The 11,592-nt window shown below is 37.5% G+C and overlaps 1 protein-coding gene across 2 annotated transcripts in view; it reads right to left on the minus strand.

The window, feature by feature from the left end:
* Pdss2 (decaprenyl diphosphate synthase subunit 2) overlaps positions 1-11,592 on the minus strand; it is a 273,893-nt gene that overhangs the window by 156,326 nt on the left and 105,975 nt on the right. For both annotated transcript variants that reach the window (XM_033763426.1, XM_033763427.1), the window contains exon 2: positions 705-839. In XM_033763426.1, coding sequence (XP_033619317.1) covers positions 705-839 — 135 coding nt within the window. The remainder of the gene's footprint in view (positions 1-704; positions 840-11,592) is intronic.

The following is an 11,592-nucleotide window of genomic DNA, read 5'->3' on the forward strand; positions in this document are numbered from 1 at the left end:
AAACTTGGGACCTTATGCTTGTGAAGCAGGCAGCAGAATCACTGAGCTAAAAAAAGAACCCCAGCCCTAAAAAAGGAAAAATTAAAAATATAGATTTTTTTCAAGTAAATCAATAAAGTTGATTAGTCACAAGTCAAAGTTTCTAGAAATCCTTCTTTTTATGAGAAAAATGACCTTGTCATCATGTTATTAGGGTAGTTTAAATTTCACACGCCAAAGTCCACCTGCAGATTATCACTTCTACTCAGTGCCAAGCATACTGCTAGGACTAAGTAACATTATTCCTGATATACTGTTACTAAGATATATTCAGTGATTTACAACAAATAAAACTGAAAATTTTAAGTTCATTTTATACGGAGCAAAAATGAGTAATACATATTTATGTACTTATGAATTTACTTTATCAGTACGTTTATAGTACATAACGGCCACATTTATTATGGAGAGTTGGTGGTGCATGAACATGATACATCATAATTCTTTTTTCTTCATCTCCTACTCTGTCCATTTCTCCCTGCTCCTTCCAACTCTTGGTCCCTTGCCCAAGTAGAAATAAAAGTATTTGATACAGACGTGTGGGACAATTTATCAGAGGATGAATGGACTTACTAGGAAAAGGAAAAGTCTATTTTCAAAAATTGACAATGTATTTTAACCTATCACTGAATCAGAATGATAAAGCACTAACAGTTTCTTCTTACCATGAGTAGATCCCACTGACCGCATCATAGTTCTGACATGAAGTGTCCATGCTGCTGGGCCCAGCTGCTTTGGAGATAAGCAGCACCACCAAGCCCCTCAGCTGCAGGTTATGCCGGCTGTCATGTACAAACCCCCTGCCAACAAGTAAAGAAAGAAGGTTAATAGAGTTCATAGGATGGGGCAGCTCAAGTTAGAAAACTGCCACAACTATGCCCAAACTTCTAAAACTAGATAAGACTTATTGAAATAAAAAAGTAGGGTTTGCGGAGGACAGAGTTAAGGTAAGGAAATAGTAACTTCAGGAGATAAGAGGAGATAAGGCTGCTGGTGTCTTATGGTGACCCTCATAGTGTGAAGCTTGACAACCTGGACTCCCAAGTCTTCTCTTCCTATTGTCTCTACCCTATTTTGTAACCATTCATTCATTCATTTTGTGATGCTGAGGGCCTTGTGCATTCCAGGCAAGCACACTATCATTGAGCTGCATCTCTAGCCTTTCATTTGTTTTTTTTTGTTTGTTTGTTCGTTTGTTTGTTTTTTGAGACAGGGTGTCACTATGTAGTTGAGACTGACTGGAACTCACAATGTAGCCCAGGCTGGTTTTAGACTCCAGCAATCCTCCTGCCTCAGCCTCCCAAATGCTGGGATTATCGGTGTGCACCACCATACCCGGCTCTAGCCTTTAATTTGTAATCTTAATTATTTCCTCTGCTAAGTGGAAGCCACGATTTTAAACTACTTTGGAGTAGTTGATAGTAACTGAAATCAAAGTTGTAAGTCTTGGATGAAGTGATACTACTTAGTGATGATGGTGGTAAGGGAGAGTGGTTAAAAATTCTCTTCCTAGGTAGAAAAGAAGCTAGCTCAGAGAAGAAAAAATTAAACCAAAGATTTAAAAATGCATTCAAGTAAATGGAAATTGATTCCATCAACAAAAATCTTGTCATTCCCTATTACTTATAGAAAGAAGTAATAATAGTAAGGGCTTTAATTTAGAATATAATTTTTAAAAATATTTTATTTTATTTTATTTTTTGTACTGGGGATGGAACTCAGGACCTTGTGCTTGCAAGGCAGGTGGTGGAAACTAAATCTGCGGCCCCATCATTATTTTATTTTTTATAAGGATTGAACTTTCATGATTTTTGCTGTAACTGAGGCTAGAAATACTTTAAATGGAACATATTTCTTTTTTATTTATTTACTTTCATTGAGACAGGATATCTCTATGTATTTCAGGCTGACCTTGAACTCATGATGTACACCAGCCTGGCCATGATTAGCAGTGGTCCTTCTGCCTCAAGTCTTCTTTCTGAGTGCTGGGATTACAAGCATGTGCCCACACCCAGCAATATTTGTAAATGGTTGTAATACAAAGACTAAATGGCATCATTAAATGTCTCAAAATAAAAAATGGAAAGATCTGGGAATGTACATCAATGTGAAAGCCTCGGATTCAAAGCCCTAGTTGGGGGGGGCATGGGGAGGAAAAAGAAAGAATAAAAAATGGGCCAGGGATTTATCTCAGTGGTTCCACTGCCTGCCTCACAAGCACAATGACCTGAGTTCAATCCCCCATACCAAAAAAAAAAGAAAGAAAGAAAGACTGAATTATAGCATATATAAATAATCTGTAAGTTTAGTTCTTAAATGTGGTAAAATAAAGCAACATTAGGGCTGGGGATTTAGCTCAGCGGCACTGCTTGCCTTGCAAGAGCAAGGACCCAAGTTTGATCCCCGGTACCAAAAAAAAAAGCAACATTAAAATTAGCATTCTAATACTTCATTGAATTATTAAGACTTCATTGAGCTACATCCCTAGCCTTAAAAAAAATTTTTTTTTCAATTTTGAGAAAAGATCTTGCTAAATCACTCAATTGCCTAGGCTGGGCTTGAGCTGGCAATCCTCCTGCTTCAGCCTCTCAGAGTGTTGGGACTATAGGTGTGCGCCACACCCAGCTTCAATATAAGTTAATTAAGTTAACAAAACTCCAAACAATGAGCTAATGCATTACTTCAGAAAAATCTTTGCACAGCAAAATAAACTACCCACAGAGTGAAGAGACAAATCACAGAATGGGAAAAAATTCTTACTAGCTATTCCACAGGCAAAGGACTAATATCTAGGGGGGAAAAAAAAACCCAGGACCACCCCCCCATCTGATTTAAAGACCTAATCCAAAAATGAGCATCTGAAATGAATAGGTACTTCTCAGATGGAGAAGTAGAAACAGCAAATAAATACAAATAGAAAAGTTTAACATCACTGGTCACTTGAGAGATGCAAATTAAAACCCTGAGACTCCATCTCAGTCCAGAAAGAATGGCTGTCATCAACAAATCAACCAATGTGCTGGCGAGGCTGTGGGATAAAGGAACCCTTCTCCACTGTTCATGGGAGTGTAAATTAGTGCAACCAATATGGAAATCAGTATGGAGATTCCTAAAAAACTGACCCAGCTATATCCCTTTTAGGTATTTTCCCAAAAGAATTAAAAAATCAAGGGCTAGGGATTTAGCTCAGTGGCACTGCTTGCCTTGCAAGCGCAAGGTCCTGAGTTCAATCCCTGGTACCAAAAAAAAAAAAAAAAAATCATATATGTAGCAGTGTAGTACTCTGGAGAAAGAAGGATAAACCTGACACATTTTTAGGTAAATGGACACATGCTGAAACTATACTTTTAAGTGAAATAAATTGGACACATATGTTTAAATATTGCATTGTTTCTCTTGTGTGAGAAACCAAAAATGTAAGTAAGAACCAAAATGTGTAACAGATATAGGGAAGCAGGAAGAAAATGTTCAAGTGGGAAGAGGAACAAGGGAGGGGGTAGGGGGACATGAAGGAAGGGAAAAGGGGAAAAAAGAATAGAGGGGAAAAATTAACAGTTTTTGTAAATAAGAAGAATAAAGGTTGAAGGGAGGGGAGGGGAATGGGGAAATAAGAATCAAGACATATCATGTACAGGTACAAATTCCCTGCAATGAATGTGATCATTATGCATGTCAAAAGTATACCAATAAAATTAATTTAAAATGTTTTAAATTAAAAAAATCTTTGTATCTCAAGCCTTTAAAATCTGTAAAAGGGCAGCTTTTAACCTATCATTAGTTTCAAAACAGGACAAACCTTCAAGTTATCTGCAAAGTAACAGCTATTTTTTTTTCAGTTCTAATTTTTTCCACTAACCAAGTGATTTTCAGCAACTTAGAAGGGTTAGTGATTTTAAAAAGAGAAGTTCTACCCAATCAAAAAATGGGCAAATGAAATGATCAGGCATTTCTCAGAAGTACAATGGCGAATAAATACACAAAGAAATGTTCAGCATCTCAGGCCATTAGAAAATACAAATTAAAAGAACACCAAGATTCCATGTTATCCCAGAAAGATCAGCCATCATCAAGAAATTAGAAAGAAAGAAAGAAAGAAATCAAATAATAACAGATGTTGGAGAGGCTGTGGGGAAAAGAACTTTCTACATTGTTGGTGGGAATGTAAACCAGTACAACTATGGAAATCAGTATAGAGATTCCTCAAAAACCTGAAACCAGAAATTCCATTTGACTACTCACCTTCTAGATACCTTCCTGAAAGAGTTGAAAGATCATATTACAGTAATACATGCATATCTGTGTTTATAAGAGCACAGTTCTAATAGCTACATCTTGGAAAAAGCCCATAATGTCCATCAACAGAAAAAGGGATAAAGAAAATATGATATTTATACACTGCTATGCCTTATATTTCGATGTCCCCCCAAAGCCTCATGCAGTCATACATGTTGGTCATTACAGGTGGCTGAATTTAGAGTGTGTGATTACTAAGTTAGTCTACTGATACGTCTGGCATCTTTCTGCTGGGATCAAGGACATGATACTGGGATTGATTCACGGTGCAATGCTAGGATAAAGTACACTAGGATTAAGGGTGTAAGTGCTACCCACCCTAAGGGCAGGTAGCCTAGATAAAATATAAGGGACAAAAAGTGTATTGTCACAGGTTGCTTTTGCTATCTTCTGCCTGCCATAAACATTCGCCTCTATGATACCCCTTTGCCATGCCACCTTGTCTAGAGCCAGCCAACTGTGAACTAAAATCTCTAGAAAACTGTGAGCTAAATAAACCTTTCCTCCTTTAACTTTGAGTATCAGGTATTTTGCCTCAGCAATGAGAAAAGTAATTAAGACACACACAATGAAGTACTACTTTGCCATATAGAAAGATAAACTTGAGTCCGTTGTAGGCAATGGATGCACCTTGAGACTATAAAGTTGAGTGAAATAAATCAGACACATAAGCTTAAATATTATAAGGTATCTTTTATATGAAACACTCAGTAAAAATAGAGAGCAAAATAAAACACAGACAATAGGAAGTAGAAAGGTAGGTTGTTTTCACAGGGGAAGGGGATCAAGAGATGGGGAAAGGATAAGCAATTAACAAAAAAAGGAGTTGGGATGTGTTATGTACATGTATTAACTTCCCACAAGGAATGTATGCATTACATACTACACAATGTAATAATACACTTAAACAAGAGAGAGAAATTCTAATTTCCTAAGACAATGAAGTTCAGGTAATGAAGTTATATCATAACAAAAGTTATCAAAAAAGTCCCAAATTCTTTATCATGTAAAAATCTGCTTAAATCCTAGGGACCCAAATAGTAGGGAGGCACTCTATGTAGCAATAAGAAATCCTAAAATGATTTACTTTGAACTGCAAATTTTAAGTGGGAGCACTAGCTCCTTATTTATTACCTAGAGTCAATCTTTATTCTTCCTTTTAAAAATAACAATGAAGAGAAGGTCTGAACTGGTTTGCAATTCTAGAAGGGAGAAGATGGTAAGGCTTTGCGTGTTGGGAGCACATGCTGGGAGCCAGGCCTGGTGAGGGACGCAGATATGATGACACAGTAAGAACTCTAACAGGTGAGCCTGGAGACAAGTCTGACCATGTCACGGTGATGAGAAAGCTCTGGCAACACTTTGATGTTTTCTTCAAATTCTCAGAGATAAGACCTTTCACGGGATTGACAATAGCAGCAGTAAACATATAGCTAATGCTTTATACATTATTTTCTGTATGTCAGTGTTCTACATGTTTCACTATATATATTTAATACACAACTCAAGAGGAAAGTAACACCATTATCCTGATTTAACAGAGAAGGTGAGTTAGGCACCCAGAGGGATCCAGAGACTGCCCAAGGTACCACACCTGGTAGCTGGTAGGGCCTTGAAACAGCCATAATTTGAACCAGGCAAACAAGCTCTGCGGATCTATACTCTCCTTATTCATTATGCTACAGTGAATCTCATTTGCTTTGTCTCTTGGACAAACTATCTGATAAGTCAAATTAGAACAACAGGCTTTAGAACCAGATAGACCTATGTCTGAAAAATTCTTTTTTAATTCACTGTCTATATGACTCAGAGGCTGTCACCTCTGCTGTAAAATGAGAGTAGCAATTTCTACTTTCAGACTACAAAGGTAACATGCGGCACTGTGGAAATACATGGTAGGAGATAAAGTGATCAGTAAACTACATTCTTTCTGTTCCCATTTGCCATCTATTTTTTTTTTCTCATGTCCTACATTTGCCTTCTTTTATGCCATAACTTTTTTTCTCTCAAAGCCTTCTCCACGTCTAACAGCATATATAATCTCCCACAAATATTGTTTTCTATCTCCCCAAATAATAGAAGATATGGAACGCTTCCAACCTCCAAGCATCATTATCATTAAAACACTTGTCCCTTTCAGGATACGTTATTGAAAAGGTCAGGAAAATAACCTGTAATGGAGTAGGGGACAAAAATCTAGAGAACATTCAGGATATACTATCTGGCTCCTGATGTTCACAACAGAATCCTGGATTATTTGACATCTGGAGTTTTTTTCTACTCTCTGGTTTTATATACTCTCAGTATATTTAATTATTTTACACTTCACAATTCAGTATATATACTAGTTACTAAAATTACAAGTCATATATTGTCATCAAAGTGTCATGAATGAAAGTGTTATCACCTATAAACCCAGAACTTTGGGAGGCTGAGGCAGAAAGACCATGAGTTCAAGTCCAGCACAGTCAACCGAGCAAGTACTTGTCTCAAAGTACAAAACACAGGGCTGGGGATTTAGCTTAGTGGTTCTGCCGCCTGCCTCAAAGTAAAGAACATAGAAAGGACTGGGAAAGTATCTCAGAGCAAAAGGCCTTGAGTTCAATGCCCAGTCCTGTGAAACAGACAAACAAACAACAATAAAAATAGTATCTTGTAATCTTTATCACTACAGTTGTACAGAATTGTTTTCCTTTGAGTTGATATAAACAAAAGCATCATTCATTCTTTCATCTAATATAAACTGAGGCATGGATGTAATAGCAAGCAACATAAGGCATGGAGTTTGTGTAACTTATGATATAATAGGACACAGTGATGACAGTAATTTTTTTAAAAAAACCCCACAAACAAATATAAAACAACAGGGCCAGGGATGTAGCTCAGTGGCACTGTGCTTTCCTGGCAAGTGAGAGGTCCTGAGTTCGATCCCTGGTACCAAATAACCCCAAAGCAACAACAACAACAAAACCTCAAATATAAAACAACAATGAATAAATGCTTTGAAGGAAAAGGGAAACTAGTACAATGAGAGTTTGTAACAGAAGAGCTTCACCAGTAAACTCAGAGCTTCCTTGAAGGAGTAATTACTGAGCTGACATCCCAAGGAAGAGCAGACATCTAAAGGGGATTGGGGAAGACAGCAAGCAAGGGGAGGTCTTCCCAGGCCAGAAACAGGAATACATCAGGCTGAAAGCACACTGGGGAATGAGACTGGCAGCAGAGAGAGATTAGACCACACAGGCTGAACAGGCCATGGGAAGAAGTTTGCTTTCTATCCAAAGAACAATGCAAAGGCACCATAGTATTTTATTAAGAATAATCAAATTATTTAAAAAATCCTATATCACTGGTGTGGAAAAACAACTTAGGGAAAGAGAGGAGGAAACCAATTAGTAAAGGAGTCCAAATGTAAGGCATTTGCAATATTTAATAAGAAATATAGAACTAACCCAGGGGACATCTAGAGACGTGCCAATATAACAATTTTGATTGAATTAAAATAGAAGTCCTAAAAAACAAGCTACTATGTATAGATACAGCATTAATTTTATTTTATTATTTTTTGTTTTGTTTTGGTACCACGGATCAAACTCGGGACCTTGTGCTCTTGTGGCAGATGGTAGAACCACTGAGCTAAATCCCTGGCCCATATCATTACTTTTAAAGTACATTATTCTGAAACGCCTATAAGTTGAATTTTAAAGGAAAAAGGCAATTTGCCTCTTGTAAGATTCTGCTCTAGCAATAGAGTAAGAGATAATTTCATAGACATGAAGACTGAATAGGTGAACATAGGTTAAGGCAGCTCTGTCCCTTTCTCACAAGATGCTTAAGATGGTTAACTTCAGACCTCATTGCATCATTGCATCTTTCCTCAACTATTGATTAATTTCTATTCCTCAACTCAGGCCTCCTAAGCATCTCAAATCCTCAATTACTGCTACAACATTTTATAATACTCCTTTCAAATTCCATTTCAACACAAATGCATCAAGTGCAAGGGGTATACAAAGAAAAAAGAAGCCAGGTGTGGTGTGCGTGCCTTAAATCTCAGCATTCTAGGAGTCTGACACAGAAGGATCACAACTTTGAGCCCAGCCTGGGCAACCTAGAGAGATCCTATCTCAAAAGAGGTGTGGGCAGTGGTTGGAGCTGATGATATAGTTAGCACAAAGGCCCCAGGCTCAATGCCTATTACTACAAACTCCACACACAAAGGAAAGAAATTCCAATAATAAGCTCATATTTAAATATATATTGACTAATATAAGGGATATATAACAAAATCAGTAGAGTAATAGTAAGGGAAAAAGAAAACTGCTTTTCGCTGAAGGTGGCCCTTTTGGTAGATCTGAAAGATGATCAAACTTCCTTGACTAGAGAACTGAAGAGAAGTGAGGATTGGTCTGAGATTAGTGAAATGGAAAAAGGGAATATTTCAGCAAAAACAGGATAGGTTTGCAGTGAGACAGGAAGGTGGGAGAATGGGAAACAAGTTCAGGAACTATGAGGCTATCCATTCAAGCAATATAGGCAGGTGAACAAACCTAGGAAAACAGACAACATAAAGAATGAAGGGCTTAAAACAGGTTGAGAGTCTGGATTCTGTTCTGCGGGCAATCTAGAGGCACGGATGATCTGTTATTAAGGGAGCAATCTGATGAGAGCTAAAGACTAAAACTGTTACTCTGGGCTTAATGCTGTAACTCTGGCAGTAGTGTGTTGAGGACAGAGGAAGACTGGTTGAAGGATCGTCATCCAGTAGCCCACGTGGGATGTGATGAAAGCCTAAATTAGGTTACTGGCTGCAGGAATGGAAGAAAAAAAAGCTGAATAATGGCAGTAGCATGAAGGTAGCAATTCTGGCCAGCTGACTGGATGTGGGAAATATTGGGAAGGCATGGAGAAGCAAAAGATACATAAGGGCTGAATTTAAGACTGAAACCTCTTTGCAGGAGGTAATGATTTAGTAGTTAGTAGGGACTGGAACAAAGAGGAGAACGAATGGGGAATTAATGAGTTCAGTTTTGGACACGTTAACTTTGAATGCAAGAAGGACTTCCAGATGGAGCTGCCCAGCAGGAAGGTGGAAATGCTGTGGATATAGATTTGGGAAGCGTCTTCACAGAATTGATGGCTGAAACAGCAAGAGTTGATGGATGAGTTTTTGAGGGGAGAGAGAAGTGAAGACAAGGAAAGAGAGGGGAAGAAAGGAGATGAGAAAGACAAAGAGAAGAAAGGGAAAGGGAAGAAAAGAAATCTTAAGAGAATTCCTATGCTTGGGGGTCTGAAGAAGGATGAGTAACAAGATGAAGGACTGCATTATATCTATAAGCAAATAAAAGGGTCTCCAAGACACTGATAAAGAAATGTGTATACAATGGAGGCAGGGAATTCTGACAGCGAAGTGTACAGAAACTAAGGCCAGTAGTTGCCTCTTTCCATGGGTTTTTATGGTATTCATCATAAAACTCTACTTTGGCACTTAACATACTGAATAATAAGAACATAATAACAACAATACAAAGACTATAAAAGACTATGATGCCAGGCACCTGCTATTTTCTCACAGAAACTATGCAAAGCTATTAGCAAATCTCTTTAAAAATGAGGAAAATTAGCAAGAAGGCTTAGAAAAGTTAAATAATTACTGGTCATATTCATCAATCAGTAAGAGAACTACAAAAATTTAAATAAAATTTAGACTCGACTGCTCGGCCTTGCTTATGCTTTGCAGTCAATTACTGTTCAAAGAATTCCCTCATGAGGCAGTGAGAACCCTGAGGGCACTCAGGGATAGTCATCTTAGGATGCCCTGCATCCAACAAAACTGATAGAGTCTCAAATATAGAAAGGTGAGAGAATGAACAGCTTCAAAGAAAAGCCATGAATATGGCAGAAGGTTTACATTTTAAATTTGGATATCACTACATAAGCATTCAATACATGAGGTGTTCTTGCATTTTTCTGTGTGCTTAAAATACTACATTTAAAAAAATGAAAAGAAAGGCCAGGGATTTAGCTCAGTGGTTCCTCCACCTGCCTCATAAGTTCAAGGTCCTGGGTTTGATCCCTGTACCAAGTTAGAAAAAAAAGAAAAGAAACACAAGTGTGAGGAAAATACTACCAATGGCAACAAGTGTTAAATCTCCATCTTGCATATTTCCTCCCAAAAAGACCCGTTACCATGCTTAGCTTTTTCCTTTCTCCTTCATCAAGCTCATAAAAGCTACCATGAATAAAAATTACTCCACATCAAAGGACCTGTTCTTCAAGTTTTAGAGAGAACTCCATACCCTGGAGTGTTTCTGTGCCTTTCTTCATTTGAGAGAAATGACTAAATCCATGGCTGTATCCGTGCTCCTGAGAGAAGGCTGCCCTCACTCTGAACAGAAACAGAGGTTCTCCCTGTAGGAGGACTGAGGTGGGGTGCAGATGGGAGCAAGGTAAGACACGATGGAGATTTATGTGAAGAGTTCAGAATTCTAGCTTACACTTGTGACTTAAATTACAATCTTTTAATAAATTTATAATTTAATATTAAGGAAATAACAACCACTTATATGGACCATCGCCTTTAAGGAGGCTCAAAGCCCACTCAACGTAAAACTGAGTGGGGAGGCACCCCCTCCAATACTAAAATCCAGAGATACAGAGAGTGTTTTACTATTTCATTTCTTTCCTGCCTGTCTAATCCCAATAAATCTACCCAGAAAAAAAATCAAAGATGAATGTCAAATTCTAACCTAGATGAAGTGGGTTGATGATAAGATTCCTAACAATAGGACTGAGACCTTTAGGTAAAAAATTAAAAATTATATATAGACAAGTGAAACAAAAAGATTGACTATAATATGGATAGTTTTTGCCAAAAACGCATAAGAATACTGATTTTTTCTACTTTAAAAAAATTCTTAAAGAAGTTGTGGTTTTTCTATAAAATGGAATATTACTTAGCCATAAAGAATGAGAAAATAGATTCATTCATAGGAAAATGGATACATACTGAAGATATACTCCTAAGTGAAATAAATAAGTCACACATGTGTAAATACCGAATAGTTTCCCTGGTGTAAATAATCTGCAACAATGCATAAGATTCTAATAAGATTACTGACATTTAGAAATGGGAAGAAAGGAGCTAAAGGTGTAGGGAAGGTGGGATGGGTAGGGGAAGAGTAAAAAGGGAAAAGAAAAAAATGTGAGAGAATGAAAAGATGAAAATAAAGTGTTTGTAGATGGGGAGGGGAGGAGGGG

The sequence above is a fragment of the Fukomys damarensis genome, unplaced genomic scaffold (assembly GCF_012274545.1).
Source record: "Fukomys damarensis isolate Sample0158 unplaced genomic scaffold, DMR_v1.0_HiC HiC_scaffold_14, whole genome shotgun sequence".
Classification (NCBI taxonomy): domain Eukaryota; kingdom Metazoa; phylum Chordata; class Mammalia; order Rodentia; family Bathyergidae; genus Fukomys; species Fukomys damarensis.